General features: G+C 39.3%; 1 protein-coding gene across 6 annotated transcripts in view; it reads left to right on the forward strand.

Annotated features, from left to right (window-relative positions):
• The window catches only part of PAX3 (paired box 3), a 75,433-nt gene extending 52,382 nt beyond the window's left edge, over positions 1-23,051 (forward strand). For all 6 annotated transcript variants that reach the window (XM_041414343.1, XM_041414345.1, XM_041414347.1 and 3 more), the window contains 4 exons: positions 8,441-8,606; positions 9,702-9,916; positions 20,676-20,922; positions 21,450-23,051. In XM_041414343.1, the coding sequence (XP_041270277.1) occupies positions 8,441-8,606; positions 9,702-9,916; positions 20,676-20,922; positions 21,450-21,484 (663 nt within the window). In that variant the 3' untranslated portion in view covers positions 21,485-23,051. The remainder of the gene's footprint in view (positions 1-8,440; positions 8,607-9,701; positions 9,917-20,675; positions 20,923-21,449) is intronic.
• The last annotated feature ends 804 nt before the right edge of the window (positions 23,052-23,855 follow it).

Here is a 23,855-nt window from a genome sequence, read left to right on the forward strand (position 1 = left end):
AGGAATCATTTGCACACAAACATAACAAAGATAACTTGCTTCACAAGTGTTGTTAGCAAGACGAATGGGATCTCAGAGATGATGTTTTGGTCTATGTTAGCTTCAGTGGAAAAATACGATAAAATGAAAAAGACCTTGTTCATGTTTTTCTAAATCAATGACCCACAGCTAGAAGAAAAGCAGAACTCTCATTAACATAACAGCTGTCTTAATGTGGCTTTAACCCTGTGACTTTTTGCATTCCTCATGGCTTCCTTGGTTCCCTCGAGACGCATCCCGTCTCACACCGCTCGTATGATCTACAGCCTCACAAATTCCCCAGTACCTCTGACATGGATATTTTACCTAACCCAGCATGGAAGAGAGTTCCCAGTCAATCAATGATTAAAATACCAGAACAAAACCTTTCTGGATTAAAGATGAGCTGGGGTTGAAGTAACCAGCCTGTGGGCAGTTTCCTAGTGCACTCCATCTGTCTGGTACACTTGAAGGCTGGCAGAATGATTTAGCAGTGGATTAAGGGATACAGGATTTGCCTTATCAACATTCAGCACCTCTCTATAGCCCCTTAAAATAGCCACGTATTATGGGCATGAAATAAAAGACGACCTGTGAAAAGAAAATAACCCTAAGAGACTTGAGGCTGAGAGGGCTGGATAGCCATACTGAAGTAGCATTCAAGCTTTCTTAGTCACACTTCTTTTTTGGTAACATTATGATAGAGATCAGAGATACCAAATTTTATATGGATATATACACAAAGATCTCTTTGACTGCTTCCCAATAAAGCATTATCTAAAAGAGCTGGCTCTTGCAGCCTGAATCCAACTAAGCCCAGAAATTTATTTATTTATTTCCTTTGGAGCTGTAAGGTCCAATTCTGTACAGTAGTTTTATATTGCCTAGGCAGTTATTTAGTTGGTTACAACTGGATCAGCCTTGCTATTCCCTCAGTCCCTCTGTGTAGTACTTGCATCTCATGTTTTGTTTTCTCTACTCTGCCATCCTGTGCTTCCCCTTTCCTTCTGTTCCCTGAGGCTGTCTATTACTCCAGTGAAAGGAAGAATCTTACACCACTGAACCATGGTTTTCCTCACTTTCCCACTGCTGAAGGATAACCAAATGTATGTTTCTAACCTGGTTACTTAGAGGTGGGGAAAAAACTTACCTCTGGTCTGGGATCAAGCATGGAACATGTCAGACCCTGAGGGGAATTTTTTGAGAGCTACAAGCAACTGAAAACAGACTTTACACTGTGAATGTTATTTGTGTACCTAATCATGGGAACAGGAAAGGCTTTTGGGGAAAGAAGTGTTCCAACAAACTCCACATTGTAAGAGTCACGAGATGTGTAACTGTAATCATGGCAAATATTTCAACACTGGGTGTAATAACGAGTTAAAATGCTCCCTGCAATTCCTCCTGCAGCACTTTTCCACTCAAGGACTGTTGAGTTTTTTTCCCCCAGTGTTTTAACCTAGATGTGATGTGGAGCCAGGACAACCTCTTCTGCTGCCTCTTAAGGCACTTGCTCTTCTCTGTACATTAGATGCAGAAGGAAAAGGGGAGTTCTTTGGTCTTGTGAGATTATCAGATAAAATTCGGAAAGATAAGCACTGTTCCAAAGGAGGACCATTCCTTTAAAAATAAACAAAAATAGTGATACTCTGGGAATGTGAAGTTAAAAATTTTCATGTTTTGAGTAAAAATTGCAACTCTGCAGTAGTTTACCTGTCCAGTTTAAAACCTCATTAAAACCATTGTTATGTTGCAGTGCAGGTCCTTAAGGTCTGTGGCCTGTTTTTACTGACAATCTGAAGGCAAGTTTGGAAAGTGAATTTATCTCCAGTGTAGATCAAAGGGTCTTTCTGAGCTTCAGAGCTGTGGAGTTATGGTTTCTGTAAGAAATGGTGCATCAAGAATGAAGTGGGCAGTATCTTTTCTGGCCACCTTTGTTTCCCACAGCAGGCTTGTTTTTAGACCTGGATGAACTGGGCAAGCTTTGGCAGGAGCTTGGGCCTGTTTTGGATTGATGGTGGGGAATGTTTACGTCAATCTTTTGGCAAAGGATTTTTAAATAAGGTTCAGGTTTGTCCTGTGGCTGGCCAGAAACCTGCCTTAGCCAACGGGGGCTGGCCATGCAGGCAAATCTTTTGGGGCTGTGTGTTGATGGCAGACATCCCAAATTGCCAGAAATGTGGGGCATGAGACTTGTGTATTGGACCATGTTAAGGAGTGCCTCAGCTGTATGGATCCTTGGGGCAGGAGGCCCTGCTGTGAGAAGCAGCTGGCACATGGTCTCTCTGTTTAATTCCAAAATGCAATAGGAAAAATTTGTTTGGACTCTTTTTCATCCATGAATAATGGTGAAAAAGAAGGGCAAGTCAGGGAGAATTCTGAATCATGACTATTTCCCACCCTGAAGAGTTTCTTCTCAGCCAAATCCCAGTTTTACTGATTTGCTTGAAGACATAAAAAAAGAAAAAACATTGTTTATCAACAGAGCATGTCTGAAAATTTAGGCACATCTCTCCAGGCTACTAGCATGGAATTGAATGTTCCCATGTCAAACTTGTAATCAGCTTGTAAGCTATTGTAAAAACCTTATAATAATCTTAACAAATAAGTCCCAAGAGCTCAGATGTCTTGAGTAGCTAGAAGAAAAAATTATTTAAAAAAATGTATTTTAAGTGTTGTGCTTGGATGTTGTTTTCTTTGCTTCACTGTGTTACAGGGAGGGAAAGAGTCTGGAGAGGAGTAAGGGGAAAGGTGAGAGAAGTTATGACTCTTGAGTTAGTAGTAAATTTTAAAGGCTCTGAAGTCCAATTTCTCAGCTTTAGTAGTATTTTCTCAATAGAAACCAGTGAAAAGCACTCCCTGAGAAATCACTGGGGAGGGGGAATCTGTGCCAAAAAAAGGTCTTAATTTGCTTTCAGCTCCTCTGAAATGGTTTGAGCATATACACTGAACTGCTCAGTCCTATGGGAAGATGGGGCAAAGGAATGCAGGATGGATTCAAGAACACTCAAGACTCACTTTCATCAGGTCTTTAGTTATTCCTGATGTGGTTTATGGAGAATTTTTGTTGCTTTTTCTTGAGACTGAATCTCTTGCATCATAAAAAGGCAAGAAAATGCTGTGTGCATCCCGCAGTAGATAACCCTGTAATTGTAGGTCCCCCCCTCCTTGTAAAGGGGAAATTCTTATGGGTAAATTAACCAACTGCATTCATATGCAGGCCCAAGAGGACATTTTAAATATAAAGGAAAAGAGGGATGTGATTTTGATTGTCTCTTTCTTGTCTCTGCTGCCTAAGGGCTCTAATTAGTGTCACTTTAACTTATAAATACACAGCTCAATTTGCTTATTACTCAATAATTTTCAGAACTATTCAGCTGCAGATTTTTAGAAGTATTTTTGTAGAACCGAGTCAAAGTTTTCTCAAAGAAACCTAAGAGATAGAAGTGTGTTGGATCACACTGGGGGATGGTTGGGAGTCCCTATTCCCTTTGGCACAGGCTAGTGACTTTTTGGTCTGTGTTGTTTTTTGTTTTATTTTGTGTGTAGTGTGTTGGGTTTAATTTGAGTTTTCTTTGCTTTTGGGTTTCTTTTCTTGTGTGGTTCAGGTTTTTTGATTTTTTTTTTTTTGTTTGTTTTGTTGCTGTTTTGGGGGTATATTTGATATGTTTTTCCCTTTTATTTCCACCTCCCTCCCTCCCCCCTGTATATTTTCAAAGAACTCTGGTTTCTAGCACACTGATAACTAGCAGTATCCTAAACAGCATCACTTCCCATAGAAAGCAGGCTTCAGCAGGCAGGGAACCTTCAGCATTGTGACCTTCCCTCTGGTGGCCATGGCAGGCTGCTCTCAGCAGGCTTTGTGATGCTGTGAGGGGACATGTTGTGCATCTGTACGCAGTGGACCTTATCCCCGTGAGGCTGGGGATGTGCAGATGTCACAGTCAAGCTGATTTTTCAACTACTTGTGCTAAAAAGCAATTCTTTTTCTACTCTTTCTTCATCCTGTGCCTGCTCCCTGGCAGGGCTCTGCCTACAGCTCATAGTAGTGATACTCTCGTAAGCCAGGATGGAAACTCACCCTACTTTCCTGTGCACGCCCTCAAAGGGCTGCTGAAGTAAGTGAGGTCTGGCATCTGTAGGGACTGCAGGAGCAGACCCTGGAGGTGTCTAGCAGTCACATTGCCATGTTTTGCAAAGGTAACAGAGTCAGCTCTGCCTGGGCTGGTGGAGCTCAGCTTTGTTTGCAGTTTCCTTCTTCAGCCTCCCCTCTTCCCAAGGCACCCCTGCTGCTTCTGGCACAGCCCACATTCTTTCCCTGGTGGAACATCCGCTGAGGACTCTGGCTTCCAGGATGGTCGGACTTTGTTTTGAACATATGAATTTTGTGGGAAGGGAGAGGTGGGGAATAGTAGTGTGGGGGAGGCAGTTACCATGAAAAATGTCATGAGGAAAAACTGAACCAACTCCTCCCTCCCCCCATCTAGAGTCCATCTAAAATTAGAAGTGCCATTAACAATACATCAATCTCTCGACTTTTGTGTTTCTGGCACTCGTGCTTGCAATGGTCAGGGCTTTGTATAACAAAATATCTACGGGTTTTTTGCAACATTCACATCTTGAATGTTTTTCCCTGTTGAATCAGAGATCTTTTTGCCTTAAAAGCACATACAGCGCTCTGTGTTTATGATCAGACTGTCGAAATGTCAAGGCTAATTACACTAGTGTGTTCCCAAGTGAATAAATGCATCTTCTAAAGAATATCCTGTTGAGATCAACAAAAAAAGATATTGGCATGATCACTTGCAAACTGCTTTAAGAAAAAATGATAATAAGAGGCAGGATCCAAATATCAGGAAATAAAGATGGAAGAAACATATTAGTTCACCTTATCTATCTACATTGGTGCAAAATACAGTTTTTATGTTCTGTTGCAGAGTGATTTCTTTTTTGGTCAGTCCAGTCCCAGTGCTTAAAAAACTGGAGCCTCCAGTACTTAAAGTGCTACTTTCCCCTTGTTTTGTTCTGTATTTCATCCTATTCAGTTGTATTTTCAAGCCATAAATGTTGACCAGACATTGGGACTCAAGTTTGTTTCCAAATCATCTGGATCATTTACATTCCATCTTTGAAAGTGACATAGGAAGCGAGGAGTCCAAGCCTCACTACGGTGAGTGTGACTTGGCTTCTGTGCAGACAGTTTCTGAATGCTTGGGTCCCTCAGCCAAGACATGTTTCCTCTGTCCATTTTTAGATAGTTTAGAGTTTGATTTCTGTTGTGCCCACTGCAGGGTGGCACTTTCTCACAGGATGACACTCGGGATCTCCTCCAGGGGCTGCTGTGTACTGGCAGCATCCCTGCAGCCAGGTGATGATTGTGCCTCTCAGAAGGAGATTGTGGGAGAACAGGAGCAGCCTATGGGGATCTGCTAGATTTGAAAAGGCCACTCATAAGATGAGAATTTTGTCATGTTGGTGGAAGTTGAAATCTGTTGCACATAAGGGGACATTGTTTTTAAATCATATTGGAAATGTATAAACAAAAGAAAATATTCCCCCAGGTTTTTACAATATGTTTCTAAGCAGACACACTGGCTTGTGGTGACTGGATTTATTTTTAAGTCTTGGCTTGAGATTAGCAAAATTTTTTCAAGATTTCTTTAGTGGTAGTGTTGTACATTGATTTTTCATGATACATGAGGACTTAAGAAATGAAAAAAAATTCTGGACTCTTGAAATAGATCAAGGTAACTGACTGTACTCTAAGGGAAATATTATGATTAAAAACCCCAATAATTTCAGTTAAAATAACATCTTCTGAAGATGTTCTGAACTAAACATTCATAATTCCGTTCAGGCTTCTGAATAAAGCTTGGGATTTGACTAATTTTAATAAGCATTACATAAAATGTAAATAAATTATCAGGTTTCAGTTATTTAGTTTTTAGTAGCTTTATTTAGTTTTTAGTAGCTTTTTAGTAGCCACTGGGGAAAGCAAGAGGCCAGTCCAAAGGACAGTGCCGTGGGACATGGGTGCCCATCAAGTAGCACTCATTTGGCACATCCCAATCACACAGGACTGAGGTGGCAATACACAGCCTTGTTCCTGCACCCCTGCAGAGTCCCACTCAGTATAATGGGGCTCCAGGTGGCAACAAAGCTCTGTGCAAGGATGTCCCTTGTGTGGCTGCTGCAGACTTTTTGACACCATTGAGTGTGTTCCTTTCAGAGATGTCTAATAAGTAGCTGCAGTTGTGGAAAAAATGCAAGTCTACAAAATGAGCCAAAAATCTGTTCATAAATAAAAAAAATAAGACTTGTCATTTATGTAAATTGCTTACTACTGAATTCAACTTTGGGATTTGACTGATTTTAATAAAGATCTGGAGCTTGAAGCAAATGCTTGTCTGTAGAGAAAACAAAGTCTTGTTGCCTCACTTCCCTCAGTGAAATCCATTCATGTAGCCTAGTTATGTTCATGTTCCCAAAACACTTGGAGATCATGAGATAACCCTCTTGACCTGAAGAAGAGAGAGTGTCGAGGCAAAAAGCCACAGTTAATGACCTGGGTCAGCTCATTACAACAAGCGTTTGCTGTTCCCTGGTCACTCTTTGACCTCCATTATCCTTCCTAAGTGTTCTTTGGATCTTTAGCAAGGTCTCTTTCTTGCTCTACAGGCTGAGTTTAGACCCATCCTCAACTACTGCTCATTGCAGGTTTTGCATCTCCACCCCGGTGCCTTGTCCCTGCCAGCTGCTATCAGAAATGGTTCATGTGGAGACAGAGGAGGGTTAATATGTACAGCAAACAACAAGAGAGGGATTTGTGACAGAGAACAGAGGCTCCACCTATCCCTCTGTCCTAGATCTTAAACTGGAGTGGGAGTGGATAATTGCGGAGTAGATGTTGCGGCCAAAGGAGGAGGCAGCTGTGTGACCTGAGCATCTCATTCTGAAAAGAGGATGAAGTCAGAACAAACTATATGGTGACAGATGGCCTATGGCAGAAACCAGATGGCCCAGTGAGTCCCACCACTCCTGTCATGAAATAGTAAGCAGAGGAGAAGCCCACAGTGCAGCCCAAAATGTTGTCATCCTATGGTGTGAGGGCCACTCATGGTTTATAAAAGGTGTTACACTTAGAATCCCAGTCTGTGATGCCTGATTCTTAATCCAGCTAGAGCTGCTTGTTGGAAGGGTTACAGGTCTGAGCCCCATCTTCTACAAACAAATCTATATGTGGCTCATCAGCTAACGTGCCTCAGTGGCTTTCAGGCCAGGCTGCCTTACAGGCTGTACAGATCTACTTTATCAGCTATTAACACTCAGTTGAGGGCTTATCTAATTAATTGTATCTATAGATGAGCACCACAGCTGCTTCAGGGTGTAGGATTATGAGCAACTGGCTCATACAAATGTGTGCAGTCTCTGTTACCTGAACCAACCATTCTTTCCCTCAGTGCTCCACTGTGGAGCTGACAGCTGTAATCAGGAGCCTGCTCTGACCCTGCCACAGGGCAATATGCCTGCACCCTGCTCCAGGCGCCCCTGCACTGACTCCTTGCCCTTCCAATTTGTGATGTGTGGAATTATTATAATATCAAAATTAACAAATGTGTTTTGCCACTCCTAGTATATCTGCATTTGTGATGTCCTGCCTCTTTGTATCTTGGATGTAGTAAGAACCATCCCAGACTTGGAAAACTTAAAACACAAACTGAGAAGGATGTGAAGAAAAGCAGATTTATAGCTAAAATGTCCCACAAATCCAAACCCCATCTGGTTGGTGTGCTTTCCTGGGAACAGATTTCAAAGTGGTTCTGAAATGCTAATGTAGTACTGAAGTTCTGACCTACTGTTTTGTACATATGTGAACACATGAAAACTTGCTGGGAGGGATTTGTGTATTTTGTACACAGGGCTTTTATTTTTCTAAATAAAACTTTGAAGTTCTGTTGGTCATTAGGGCAATATAGTATCCCAATATATAAGTATGTGCACCTTCTAACAGTGCATTAAGTGATGGCACTAACTTGTCAGCAAGTTAAAGGCAATACAGTACAGATAAAATAGCTTTGGCTGGCACTTAGATTAAATGGAGAGGTTTCCCCTTTGTCATTAATTCTGCCACAGTAATGATAGTGATTAAAACCATTAAAGCTTGAAAGAGTAGACAACTTTTTTTCTCAGGAGAGGCTGAATTTGAGAGGAAACTAGGGATCAGGATTCCTATGTTGAATCTGTTGGGCCATGGAAATGTGTGCCAAGGGCAACTTTCTTGTCTAGGAGTGCTGAGTTCAGTGTGCATCTTCTGCATCTCTCATCTCGGACACTGAGCATGTTTGAAATACAATGCCATTATTTCTGATACATCTGTATTAAATGTGCAAAAATCAAATGTTCATGTTTAAAACATTTGCAGGTCTGGTTTAGTAATCGTCGTGCCAGATGGAGGAAGCAGGCAGGAGCCAACCAACTGATGGCTTTCAACCATCTGATCCCTGGAGGATTTCCACCCAGTGCCATGCCAACTTTGCCAACGTACCAGCTCTCTGAGCCCTCCTACCAGCCCACCTCCATACCCCAAGGTACAGTAGCCTGCAGGTACTTGGTTAAAATAGTGTTATTGAGGGGGTTTCCTGTGCTCCTCCACTGTAGAAATATTTTTTTTCTAATGAGTTGGCCAATTTATGGTCTGACTCAGGGAGGACCCTGCAAGCATGTTTATTTTAAGCACGTGAGAAGTGAGATTTGTTTTGCTGCAAGAAAGGGATGGTTCCATGTGAAGGGTGCTCTCCAGAGAAATAATCACCTTCTTCCCAGCAGGCATGCAGCTTTGGTAAAGTGATGGACACTCATCCCTGTCCTGCCACTGCATTTGCCTGCTTTGCTGGAAGTGTCTGGTGTGATGTAAAAGGAGACAGGTGCACTCTGTCTTTATTGTGACTATCAGTGATGGAGCATTGGAACTTCTGTAAATACTGTGAATATTTATCTGAGGGTGGAAAAAACAGCCATTCAGACCACCTTGTTTCACATCAGTCAGTAGCCAGTCTCAGTAGGGTAAAAATTTTTCTTAATGTTATCAGAAATTCTGTGAACTTTGATGGATTTGAGTGGGAGGGACCAGACCCTCAAATCTAGGCTTTGTTAGATTGTACTATTAAATAAAAAAATTACGAGTGAGATTTTGTAAAGTAAGTTATGCCCTCTTATTGCTTTCTCCTTGAAATTTGGATCCAACCCTTGTAGGAGTTTTTAATTGAGGGAATTTTTCAAAGCCCAGGGCTTCTCCCGCCCATTGCTTTACTTGATAAAAACTGTGGTGGGATTTCTTGAGCTGTGACCGGGAGGGGAAAGCTGGTCTTATAAGTAAATAAATATTTTCCTTTATTTTTATATATAGACATATAAAAAAAATACTGCAGACAATATGTGCTCACTAGTTGTTGTCTGAAAACCACATGTCTGTTGTTATGATATTTACAGTCTGTTTGAGAATTTTTTGTGTAAATTCACAGGCCGGTTAAATATCCAGCAATATTACAGATTTACTTTTCTACTTAACCAGTATTTAGATGCAGGTTTCTGATGCAGTTCTCTTAAGCTGAGCTTCACATAATGAACTTATTATGCCAGAAGTAAAGGAGGAAAACATATCAACATGTTTCTTCTGCTTCCAGCCGTGTCTGATCCAAGCAGCACCGTCCATAGACCTCAGCCTCTCCCTCCAAGCACTGTACACCAAAGCAGCCTCCCTTCGAACCCAGAGAGCAGCTCTGCCTATTGCCTGCCCAGCACCAGGCATGGATTTTCCAGCTATACAGACAGCTTTGTGCCTCCGTCCGGGCCCTCCAATCCCATGAACCCTGCCATTGGCAATGGCCTCTCACCTCAGGTCAGTCCTGTGTTTTCAGACAGAGGATTTGCTGTATACCAGAACCAAAGAGTCTATTCCCTCAGGCCACAGTATAATGAATTGCCAAATTTAAACCATAATGTATTCTTTATATAAGCCACATGATTTCAGTTTGCTAGTTTCCTTTTTTTTTTTTTTTAAGAGTTTTTTTCCTCCTACTGGCTGAATAAAGAGTCATAGCTTATATTTAATTTCAACAGATTTATAATGGAATCATGCAGACTTCATGTTTGCATCCAGTTGTCAAGCATTTGTAATGTGCTGCTCTTCTCCTGAAGAACCATGGCTAGGTACAGAAAACAGAGCTTGTATTTTTTTCTGTGAAGAAAATATCTCATTAAAATAACATCATCAAGATTTTACCAAGTGATCCAGGAAAATTACGGGCAAGTTGTATGAGGAGAGTTCCAAGGACTAAGAAATGTGTATTGAGATGAGCTGTAATCGAGTTATAAATACATAAATTAGGAGTATTACTGCTCTTTGGCAATATATAAATGCATGAATACCATAATTGTTTTTCTAATTTGCGTGAGCTCTTTTAAGGAAATCAGGTTAATAAATTGCCTTGATAATTGAGTGTCAAAAGATTGGTTAAATTTTCCTACACGCGGCATCTGTCTGAAGCTGACATTATTAGTTAAAGCTTGAATAGATGGTAGTTTATTTTATTAGCAAGAGCTTTGCCCAGGTGCTTGGAAAGAGATGTCCACTAAATTCTGAGGAGTCACAAAGAAGATGCAATCTATAATTACAATCAGGAATCTCTTCAGGGCTGAAAGTGAGAGTTTTAACAGCTTTATCTGCTTTCTACCCTTTTTTCCTCACAGTGGTTAGAAAAACAGAGAGAAGCTCAGAATGACACAAATGAAAAGTGAAAAGACAATTATACTCAATTACACACTAATCACTGACTATCACCACTGCCTAAGCAGGGAGAGGGCATTCTAATAGGCAGAAAATGAGATTTTAATGGCACAAAGGGTGGCCAAAATAACGACTCGTATATCTTTGCCTCCTTCGTTTTCTTCAACTTGTGGTTTGCATCTCGGGAGTGCAGTTCCTGGTTCCTGTGCAACGGTGATAACTCTGTGCAGCTGAAAAGTTCAAAGGCTCTGGAGTTGAAAAGAATGAATAACAAAGGCAATGAAATAAACATTTTTGCCCAAAGGCAAAAGTTCATAAACCCTTTTTTGTAACGGTAAATGTAATTAAGATTCACAGATTCCTATAGCATGGAGTGTGGTACAAAACTTCATGGCTTGAAACCTCAGGAGAAAAATACCAACAGAAAAACAAACGGATGTACTTCTATCAAGACTTGAATAGATTTTGTTTGAAAGAATTCTGATTTCTAAATGCAAACTTCAACTAAATCCATGACATTATATTAGTTGTTTTTTTTTTTTTTTTTTTTTTTTTTAACGGCTAGTTTCATAGTGTGCAAGACTTCCACATTTTTGGACATAATTATCTATCTGGTTTTCAATGTTAATCCATAAAAAGTAGTTGTTAGTGTCAGTTTAAATGTGTGTTGGTTCTGGCTATGGAAAATGTGATCTCTTTTTTTCCCCCTTTCACAAAGCTTTTATTGTCTGTGACACAGAAGTGGCGCACAACAGTAAAGAAATCTTGTGATGGCTGGGTAAAATGGGACAAAAATGAGAGGCCAGGTCTCCTCCTGCCAAAGTCTTGCTCATTTGAGGTTTGATGTAATCAAAAGGAGATTCTGTGCTTTTTTACACCTAGCCCTGTCTTTACCCTAGGAGACTTCTGTTGTTTTATTGTTTGTTTATTTGTTTTCCTTAGACTTCTGAAACCTTTTTCTAACCCAGTGCTTAGCACCTCTGTCTGTGTCCAGCAGCTTTACCAACAGGTAGAGCTAGGTTTAGGGGGATGCTGATCCCTTTAAAGTTGACATCATGCTTCCATTGCTCTGTACATAGTGGAGACTGCTTAATATCCATTTAGGTTTGGAGCAACTTCTTGGCAACTAAATGATTACCTTCAACAGCTGTTAAAAATCTTCCCATCAAACAAACAAATGAAAAACCCAGGCCTGAATTCATGTGGCATTGCCAACAACTCCTCTATATCAGCTTTGGTGCCTAAACAATGACTTAGAGACCTGCATAAAATGTAGAGATTTTTAAGGTGACACATTCAGGTTTTGTATTTATATACTGTAGTAATACAGCCTCAAACATGTAAATTGTGTGCAACAAATTGTGGGACTGTAGCAAACCAGTGAAACTCTTGATGCCCAAAGGAGCCTCAGCTGCTGGTCATGATGTTGGTGTGTGAAATGTCCCTTATTTGTGGGGTGTGTCACTGTGCATCCCTTCTCTGTGCTTCCTCAGGGCTCTTCCTGAGGTGCTGAAAGAGAGGCTGAGGTAAGGTAGAGTTGAAAGCCAGCTCTGCATCTGGGTTTTCATGAAAAAGGGAAACAGGAGTTTTCCTGCTGAGTGGGCATGTTGCAGTGCCCTGCCTGTGTGCATGGAATTTAGATGAGAAAGAAAGAGGGTCTATTTACTAGCCAGTGCATTTTTGACCACAATAAATCTGGGTGTGTGAGTAATTAACATAATGTTTCCACCCATCCATGTGTCTCTTGCTGGCAAGTGCTCCTGACAAACTGAGTCTAAAGCTGAATTTGTGGTGGCTGTAGCAGGGAGGGGGAAGGGGGGCTTTGTCTGAAGCCCAGATAATATTTTGTGATTAAAAAAACTCACACTTAGAACATAAAGAACAAAATCTAATAGTAAGATACACAGGATCATGTTCTTAGCAGACTTAAACCTCTCTCTCCTCTTTGTCATCGATTTGTTACAAATGGGGTTCTGACACAAAGACATCAGGGAAGCTTTATTTTCTCTGTAGAATGGTTCCATTCTACCTTTTTTTTTTTATAAATATGATGGACAAATATGGTGTTTAAGGCAAACACTGGTGAAGGTAGAAGACAAGCAGAGACACCTAGAGTGATGTTATTTTATTTTTATTGTGTTAGCCTTGAATTTTGGGGTGAAAGAGGAGTGCATTTCTCAGTTCTAGGAAGCAGAATGCTCCATTGCATACCTGTCTTGCAAGCTGGGTGTTGAAAAGTTGTTGCTCTTGTTTAAAAATATAAGAGAACAGAAAGATTCCACCTTCTTTAATACTTTTTAACATCAAGACAAGATCTGCAGATATCCTTCAGATGACTGATTACTCTCCTTGCTCATCTGGTTTATTCATTACTACCTGGATGTGGTGAGAGAACCTCTGTCTTGCAGGCATGCAACGGGTTGACTTTTGCTGGAAAAAGTCAGGGATTAATGTCTTGGGGAGATGGCAGCCTGGAGTGTTTGTATTTCATGAAAAAGCAACTCAACTGCAAGCATGCCATCTCAGTCAGGGCTCTTTAAATATAATGTCAGAAAAGAGATTATTAGTGTGTAATATATGTAAATTGCATATTTTTATGTTTTCTATGCCTATTATGCAGCTTCTTGCCTGTCATGCATACATTTATGGGAATATTGTATTTCCTTTTCAAATTAGATTTTAGTTGCTCAGTGAATTTTCTTTTAACAAATGTTTTTTAACTCAGAATTATGAGGGGATAGCATATCTGGACGTTAATGTATGTATACAGGACTTAGGCATGCTTTTGGATTGGCATGGCACTTCATGATTAGCGGCCATCTCTGGCTTTTTGCTGTGAAGCAGAGCAGTGGCTGCAGAAACACTTGTCTCCCAGCTGCAGGTGTATGGTCTTGGTGAAGGGCAGATTGTTTTAAAGACAGGATATCAGTATTTTGAACTGCTTCATTTAAGATAAGGAAAAAGGCTTTTCCGGTGTACATCAGCATCCTCTGACCTCCTCATGTGCTTTTTATTAGTGTCAGAGCAGCAGAGTTTGCCCTACACCAGGTCAGGCAGTTTGCTGGTTTGGAGAGTGCTGCTCTGGCTGCTGTGCATCCAGGTGGAGCAGCAATACTCTGCTGGGATTGCTGCCCACGAGGCTGTGTGCTTCCTGTATTTAACCTGTAGGATATTTAACTTGTAGGATGTTTAACCTGTAGGATAATCCAGGCTTAAACACCACTTCAGTTTTAAGATTTTACTGGGAGAAGAACAAACATGTGTAACCTGTCTCCTGCTAGGCATAATTGTTTTTCCTCCTTGCCCTCTAGAAAAATTCTCAGATCTATTCTTTCCTCTTCCTTGCCTTCTCCCCCCATAATTGAATCAAACCTGTAGCTTTAAAGGCTGCAGTTTTAAAATGGGAAGTGGATCGAGTATTAAATGAGCTGTGTAGGAGATCATAACAGTCTTTAACAAAGTTTGCAGTTTCATGCCATTACCTGCAGCTCAGGAATAATCTTGATAAGAAAATCCTAAACTTTTCCGTGAACAGTAGTAAAGACTCAAGCTGTTTCAAGGTTTCTTTCTTCTACTGTCAAAACATTTCACTGCCTGAGTTTAAGAGTTACCCTGTAACTCCTTTTGGTGAGATGGATCTTAGGCAATGGGCTTCTCTTAAGCCTTTGAGAGCACTTGGTTCTCATTAACATGACGTATGGAACTGATGGCAGCTGTCGAATCAGTTAGATATGTTCATATTGTCTTGTTAGCTCTGTTTTTAGGAACCAGGGCTAAAAATGTTCATTCCCTCATTAAGATGGACAAGAGCAGTGAAAAAAAGCAACTATTAACTCATTATACTTTTCCCTATGCCTTCTGTTGGATTACATTGAGCTGGTTGCCCACAGAAACATTTCATTTGGGTTCGAGTCCCACAGCAATGAGAAGCTCATGATCTTTGGCACGTTGCACTTGGCTTTGAGACCTCTTTGCTTAATGACCCAAGAACATGAGACAGGGCATGGATTCCTTAGTGAGTAAGGAAGTTAATTCAAATGATATAATCTTCATGAACACAAGTTTTTGTTCTTTTTTTTTTTTTTTTAAATTGAAAACCAGAAGTTCAGACAACGGGGTTAATTATTTTTTTGTTTCTGTGAGTAAAATAGATGAGATTCCATAATTTTGTAATTGTTACTGTATAAAAATAACATGTATTATTTATTTTGTAAGTATATTTTATATAAAATATTCTATAGCATTCTGTTCTATTTATATCAGTATACATGTGCAGATAACATATTTACTAAATACATTAATATAGCAGAAAAAATAAACAGATGGCTGTTTAAACTGTATGTTTTTTAATGTCCACCTTAACTTTTCTCTTTTGGTTTGTTTTGCTCTCAGCCATAACAAATCCATACATCCCAATTGTTGAGGGAAGGTGCGTGAGAGCTGAGCTAGTGACAGCTGGGATGGTGTTCATAATGGCCAGAATCCTTCTTTTGTGTTTGGGGCTGAATAGAAGGTGGGAGGAGGAAAGTTCACAGGCAAAGAGCAACCTAATACCAAATTTAGGCTTGTTATGAATTCTTTTGAGTAATATTGCCATAGTTGAGCATTTAAAGTCATGAGACTCCAGTCTCTGGGGCTGCCTGAAAAAGTTGTGAGATGTTTAATTGCATAGATATGCTTATATATTCATAAATTATGAGTATCTGTTCATCTTTGAGCTTTGTTTTTTTTACCTTTTCAGTCATCTTTGGTCGCTTTTCATTCTAGGGCTCAAGAACTAGCTGATCTTAAAATTATTTTGGTGATGTTACCAAGTTCTGGGACTCTGTGATATAGCACTTTAAAGAAACAGGAGTTTTGTGACAGACTGTAATAATGTTTTGAAAATTGGTAATTCTTTGTAGGTAAAAATGTATTTAATGAAAGAATCAAGTTATCCTCCTGATTATAGGAGGTGATCCTAAATGAGCACCAGTGCACCTTCTCTAATTCCAGTGCAGGTACCAGTGATACCTGGTGGTGTGAAATCAGTATCAGATCTCATTGATATGAATATTCAGGGTCAGATCATCAATGTCCAAAGTCAGTACATTTACTCTTATTTTCATCAACAAAGTATGTGGGTGCCAGCTCTTGCCATTTGGCAAAAAATTGCTTTTTTTCAGGTTTCTTGTATTCAATGGAAATATTAATATATATAAAATGAATCAGCAGAGTGGTTCTAAGATCATATAGATATAGATCCATATAGCTAATTAACTTTAATCCTCTAAAATCTCTCATTATAGTGAGTTTTTTGTGTTCTTTCTTGTGCAATATTTTGTTTTTTGAGAGATTTCTCTACAGTGAAGAGAGTTAACAGCAGGTAATGCCATTCATCTCGGAAGGAGTTTAAAATTTTCAGTGTTAGTGATGAATGAGGGTATCTGACCCACATCTGTTTTACATTAGAATGGAACATTGCCCTGACATCGTTAGGAGCATTTGTCAAGATTCCCTGGACAGAGCTTCTGTAAATTACATGCTGCAAATGTGTCAGGGTCAGATAAGAGGATATCATTAACTGTGCTAAAGTTTACTCATGGTTCTGTCAGTTCAACTTAATATGTTAACTGCCAACCATTTTCCTTGAGCTGTTTCATTAAATCTTTCATTCACAGGAGGGGAAAAATAGTATCACTGTACCCAAAAAAATATTGCACATGTTCTTTTCTCATAAATCATATTAATTGCAGGCATGGTCACAAAGCATATTAAACACAAGCATGCGTAAATGAATTAAAACATATGAGAATTTTATTGTGCCTATGGAGGCTCCTGCATTCTCAAATACTAACCATGTTAACAACGAGAATATTTCATTTCAATACAATAAGCTTTTTTTTCTTTTTTTTTTTTTTTCAAGTTTAAAGGCCTTTATTTTGGTGATAATAGAAGTATTTTCCAGCAGCTGATAATGGACCAGACATTGTGTTCATGCCTTTAAGGCTTTCATCCCTGAGTTCTCTTTCTCGAGCATATCCTCAGCTGGTGATTCTGTGCTGACTCCAGCAGCAAGGAATTTGTCCCAGTGAATATTTTGGGTTGCTTCAGATGTGTTCTCTAAAAACTTTTCTGCATACTTTGGTTGTTGCAGTCCACTGTGTTCTGTTTATTTATCCCTAATTTCACCTTTGTTTTCTAATAGAGTGATTTTATCAATTATATATTGTATTTTATTGTATAAGCACAAAGACTGTTCCTCAACATTCGTGTGTTTTTTGTAAAAGATGAGAACAAAATACATGTAGTTAAAAAACTTAAATCTGATTTTTTTTTTACATTTATGGGATTTCTACTCTAAAACAAATTGAAAAGTTATTGTATCACTTTAATGCAGTGTTAACTCAGCCCTTGGATTCTGGGTCAGTGAGGCTGATAATTACTAATTTAGCTTTCCCAAAGTGATTTAGAAGGAAGTACATATTTTCCAGTAATTTGGATGGTATAGAGATTGAATAAATTTATTTTCTACCTTAACTACTATAAAGCAATCATATCTGTTTACTTAGAACTATACTGCTTCATACCCACAGAAGATCTGAGCTGCAAATCCAGATCCTTGTGTGTCTCCCGTGCAGCTAAGCTGAGGGTGCTGAGCATCTTGCAGACATGGCCCGTTAATGGATTTCTAATTGATTAGGTGAAAGTTAGCCATGCCCTTCCTGTAACTCCTTGTATGGGTGAGAAGGTCATGGCACATACCGTAGCAAAGATTCCTGCCCTGAGGCTACTTCCCTTAGACTTTCAAAAGAGACATGACCAAAAATCGAATTATTTAGATACTAATCAACTGCAGGATGATTCTGAAGGTCTCTGAGGAAGGTATTTCTGGCAAGTTGGTTACTGTTCAGACTTTAGTTTTCTCCAGCTCAGAGACAGACAGCTCAGTGAGTTCTGCTCCAGAATATTTACTAGGTGCATGTCCACTTAATAAAATTATGCTGAATTATTTTCTAATTTAAAAAAAAAGTTAAAGTAAATCTCACTAAATGCTAATTTTCATTTGTCAAAGAAAAGAAATCTCTATCCAAATAGAGTTGCTGCTGATGTTTGAGTGGCATTTGAGATTCTGTCAGGACTCAGGTTTAAATTTCAAGACAAATCTCCAATTTTAAAATAGCTTCTAATCCAAAAGTTTTTGTGCTCACTCTTTTTGCTGGCAAAGTCCAAATAATTTTGTTTCGGGTTTTATTCTATTGAAAACATTGAATTAAAACAAACCTCTAATTGAAATCCGCAGTTGGTAAAATAGTTATTTACCCAAATCAACAATTGGTTCTAAAAGTGCTGGCAGCCAGGCAGTGATGTGAGAGCCCCGAGGCAGAGAGGAGCTCCCCTGGGATGTGAGCCCAGCCCTGCCCCTTCTCTCTGCTCTTGAACTTGGAACAAAGCGTGGGGGAGTCCTGCGAACCTCGGTGTCACACTGGCCCTACGGGACAGTGCAAAGGGTTCTGCACTTGAGATTTCTGATAAACCCCTGGGCACTCGAAACTGTAGTCAAAACCATGATACTCCTGCCAACATAAATATTTCCCAAAATAGTAATTGTCTATGTAAATGTTTAACTTATCCCTTTATTTTTAGTTTTTGTTGTAGTTCTTTCTCTTCTTTTAACTCTACTAGTGTTAATTTCAAAGGACAAGGATGAATATAACCTGAATGAACATGGGTTTTAATGCTGTGTCCTGCTGATGCAGTGTCAGGTCGTTAAGCATGCTTCATTTTGGACCATATCAAATTCCAAAGTTATAAGAAAAATATTTGGAATTTCTGAAACAGAAAAACTTGCTAAAATAATAGAAATTTTAAGAGTTTTCAGAACCAATTATTCGAACAAAAACTTGAGAGCCCAGTATTTTCAAGTTTTGGGGAGTTTTAGCACATAATGATAGCATGATTTTTCAATCTGTAGTGATTTCAGAGTTGTTTTATTATTAACCACAAGCTCTTTTAATAGGTTTTGGGCATTGAATGTATTTCTTGAATTAAATATAAAATATCCTACATCCTGAATCCAAATTCATCTTGTTTTTATAAACAAAATTTTATTAAAAACTTTAAAAAGTTGTAAGATTTCAATATCTGAATGCAGTCTTTGCAAATATTTTGGAATTTGTTTTTGCATGAATACTTCAGTTTGTGAAACATTCAGCAAATACCACTGGTTAAACTCGTGTTTTTCAGCTCAATGACTCAGAAGTGAACATTCCAGTGTTATACGTAGTAACTGAACTTCTTTCTCGGCACTTTTTATTTTTTCAGTGAGATATCTTGGGTGCATTTGATGCAAACATATTTTGTGTTCTCGATGCAGGGATCTGGGTTTCCCTTTCTGAGCTACTCTGTTTCTACCTCTTGCTCTTTTCCTAATCAGACATGTAAAAGCTGTGCAGGTCTTCTTTGCTAAATCACCTAAATCACTATCTCTGGATCATGTTTCATATGTTTATTAAGAAAAAACCCCAAACCAACAATAAAGCAAACAACTCAGAGCTGGAAACACAAGCTCCCTGCAATAATAATACTTTTTAGTTTGTGATGGAAAATAAGTACAATTCCAGGAGGAGCATCAGAACCTTAGGAAACAGATCTGTTCTTATGAGGTTTAATTTAGTCTTTAAAAAATAGACTCCAATTTAAAAAAAATCTCTCTTTAGTTTATGGCAAGAATTGCTGCAAAGCAAAATGATTATCAAATAGCACATGTCAGATAATTGTAATGCCATTTTGGAGCAAGAACAGCCTGTAAATTATCACAATATGCAGTTTTGGCAAAAGCTGTATGTCACCCATCCGTTAGAAGCTGCAGAATGTTTGTCAGAATCTGTATGCAGTTTACTTCAGCAAAAAGTAAGCAAATCTGAGTCACACACTTATTTCCAAAATGTTCTACAGTGGTGTACCAGGAGAGGAAATGTTCACCAGCTTGTAGAGCGAGAGATTTTTGAACAACAAGAACTTTTCACTGTAGTTCTGTGCTTGAAAATGTAGATGTTTTGAAATATTTTCTTGCGCTTCTACTGGAAATTATGACATGGGGGGCTGGGCTTTTCTAGGGACAAGCATGTATTTTCCAGTAAATTCTTTTCAGCTACTGATTTCGTAACTGTCCCTGTAGAAGCAGCTTAATAATGGAGCCACAGCTGACTTGAAGTCACTCTGGAGTGTCTGACCCTTTCTGTTGTGTCCTCTAACTGTGATGTTGGAATCAATAACTGGTGTTACAACCAGCACTTCACTCTTGCACATTCACTTCTTCACAGCACACAGGGCATGCAGCAGTGGGGGTACAGCTGCTCTGCCCCTTTCCCAGCCCCAGAACATCAGGATTCTGTGGGATTCTTTGTTACTTCCACCAGTAGTGCTACTGGGATATGCTCCAAACTGATTTCACTGTAATGGTTGTTGATCTTGGAGAAGAAAATTGTGAGCTTTTTCACAGATTTTTATGTTTCTAGATCATGCAGGACATCATGGTTAAACAGCCACTACTTGCTTTTTGTTTTCTAATAATTTTGTCCTCAAGGAATACCCATCTGCAGGACTCCCAGCTGGGGCTGGGATCAGGTGCTCTAAAACCATAAATTAAAAAAAAAATTCCTTATTTGCCCCAATATCACTTTTTATTGCTTGCTAGCCATCAGATTTTATTTTGGTGGATGATGCAATCAAATTCTACTTCCTCTTGGGATTAGCTACTCAAAGCACCGTTCAAGTATCAAGTCTACCTGGTCTAGGAAATCAAATTATAGATTTGAGAACTTCTGTGGTTCTGTGAGCAATGGAGTTCTTAATCTATTTTAACTCTTTCTATTATTCTTCTTTCTAGGTAATGGGACTCCTGACTAACCACGGTGGTGTGCCTCACCAGCCCCAAACTGATTATGCCCTGTCCCCTCTAACTGGGGGTCTGGAGCCCACCACCACTGTGTCAGCCAGCTGCAGCCAGAGGTTAGAGCACATGAAGAGCTTAGACAGCCTGCCTACATCCCAGTCCTACTGCCCACCGACCTACAGCACCACGGGATACAGCATGGACCCCGTCACGGGCTACCAGTACGGCCAGTACGGCCAAAGTGAGTACAGCACCCTGGCACTGGGAAGGGCACCCAGCTGCCCACACCCTCTGCTGTCTGTCTGTCTGTCTGTCTGTGAGACAAGGAGTTCTGAGCAGAGATCCTCAGGGCTCACTGCTACTTCTCCTCAAAGCCATGCACTGGTGAGATAGCTGATTGTTCGAGCAGGATTTCTGCTGCATAATTATTTTCTTAAGTGATGTCAACAACATCTTGATGTTATTAATTGTTGAGACATGAAACCTGATTGCCATTAGGTAAAACATAAGAGTTGTCCAAAATGAAATAACCGCTGGCATTCCACTATTAGAAACACATGTTCTTAATGAGGTCAGCTCAAGAATCATTACAGTATATAATCCCAGATACATAGAGTTTTGTCAAACTTGTCCTAGGAATAAAAATATTAGTCCCTTTCCTTTGATACATCAGTATTAAATATGACATTGTCAACCTGTAGTTGGCATGGCCCCATGCTGTGAGGTTGTCACAGCATGACTTAAAAAGCTTCTTTTGCTTTCTTGCAGGTGCCTTTCATTATCTGAAGCCAGATATTGCATAAATGAACTGTCCACTTCAAGTTAAAGCTGGTCTTGTTTTCCGGTCTCACTCCAAGGCTTGGATATGAGGGATCTTCTCAACACAGTGCAGCCTAAACTGGGGCAGTCCCACTGAGAGAAACAAGCTTGTTATATTCTCTCCAGTCATAGCTTTTAGTAGACTTTTGAAGGCTGGGCAAAGCTATACAGAAGACAAAGGCCAAAAGCAATAATGAATAAATGTGACATGCTTCATTATGAGTGGGTATACAAAACAGAGCAGTATTTAACATCACAGCCTGGCAAACATTCCATTTTTTTGTTGTTGTTGAAATTAATGTGCATTGATTGGGACAAATGGAACATTTTGAAACTAAACTTAGAGCAGTTGAGCTCTGTGTACTCTGACTCATCTGACATCCAGTGCTGACTTTAGTCTAACTTTAAAACAGCTCCGTTTCTGAAGCAAGATTGGAAGAGCCTCTCACTGTACACACTGGAAATTGTCATCAAGAGGAAACGTCACAGTCCCTAGGAAGCTGCATAACTGCGAAAGACTTCCCAAGCAACTCATTGGTTACCTTACCGTGCTTTTGTAATCACCTTGTCAATAAATGTCACTCACAGGTTTGGCTTTACCAAGAGAGGAGATCTTGTGTAACATGAAACCCAGATTTTGCCTTTTTGTATGTGTTTTCCCAGTGTGTTTTACCTTTTTGAACAGATATGTGAGACAAAAACCCCCACCAACGCGACTGATTTTTCATAACTGCCTAGCAATGTGCAATACTGTGTACCTCACACAAACTTTGGGATCATCCAAAGTCATAGATATAGAATCAGAACTATATTTTTGCAGGTACTTTTATTTTTGCAGTGCATAATTCCTGATGATAAAATACAGAAATGTTGCAGTCTGCTGGATTACTGAAATCCAGCTTGCTAATCAAGATTTAAAGGTCATCTTCAGGAAACAATAGGAAGAAATGAATACGTTTACATGTTTTTTAGTGCTGTACAGGACATAGACAGAGATGGACCTGTATTTGACACATCTGTTTAAATTATACAGTGATATCCAATATAGACAGTATAATTATAGGAACCAAGGTTTACAAGAAGTTTGCATCATGACATTTTAGAATGTCAATAAATTTGTGTTTTGTGATGTTGAGAGGAAGAGGACGATGGAAGGTGGGATTATTTATTTCTCTCTATTCTTGGAACAAAGAGGGAGGCAGAACACAAATACATTCCTTTTAGAGTTAAGGACTATGAAGTAGTGAGTTAGACTAGGTTCAGTACAGAGGTTAGTTCACACAGCAGTCTTAAGGGTGATGGAAAAATGAAATATTATCTTTGTGTTGCAGCCTCTACAACAAGATGTGTTGTAAAAAAAAGAAAAACCCAAACAAACAAACAAAAAAATCAAAAAAAGAAAACAAAAAACAAATGTCTTTCATGTAAAAAGTTCAGTAAATATTTACTATTTATAATGAATAAACATTATGAAGACTTTCAAAGCACTGATGATTTTGTCCTAAAATGTAGTATTGTGATAAATACATTGATACATTTTAATCTGAATATCATGAAGAAATAAACCATGTTATCTTCGATGCAGCCTGTATTCATTATATGAGTGTATTCTGCACACATCCAGGGCTGTGGGGACATTGGGCGGCCTCTGTGCCCAGGTACTGCCTGTGTGCCATGTGGAGCACTGTGTGCCTGGCTGTGTGTGAGATAATGAACTTTGCATTTTCTGAGTGCTGTGGATACCAGTAGTGCATCTTCCAAACAAGGGAAAAGCCCTTGCCATGCATTCAAAATAAAATAGCATAGGTTTAAACCCAGTAGGGCAAACAGGATGGCTTCAGAAAATGCAGGGACTTTGTAATCAGTTATGGGTGGTATCTGTCCTGAATTATATTTTTTTTTGTCCTCAGAAGCCTCAAGAATTTTTTAATAGGCCTACACACAAACTGATTGTAACATAGGGAAAACTCTTCAAAATGAGTGTTGTAAATTTTACTGGTAAATCAGTGTGCAAGGGAATTTTACTTCACCCTAGGCTTGGTGAACATTTAATTTTCTCACTATTTTGTAGGGGAAGTAACCACCTCTAATTTCTTTCTGCCTTTTTTTTTTTCCCCATGTGCATTTTATTTTTATTTTGTTCTTTTAAGTCTAGCCCTCTTCCCTAGGAAAAGGGAAGGAATACATTTCTTGAACAGAGGCCATTAAAAAGGGGGAAAGGAGATTTCTTTCCTTTCCAGTTTCTGTTTCTCTGATACCCTTTTTAAGTTCTGAGACAACTGAAATTTAAAACTCTCTTATTAACACCTATTCCCTGCTCGAAACTGCTATTTTTCTGATTTTTTTCAATGTTGC

Source organism: Onychostruthus taczanowskii, unplaced genomic scaffold (assembly GCF_017590055.1).
Source record: "Onychostruthus taczanowskii isolate IOZ18803 unplaced genomic scaffold, ASM1759005v1 scaffold45, whole genome shotgun sequence".
In the NCBI taxonomy this organism is placed as follows: domain Eukaryota; kingdom Metazoa; phylum Chordata; class Aves; order Passeriformes; family Passeridae; genus Onychostruthus; species Onychostruthus taczanowskii.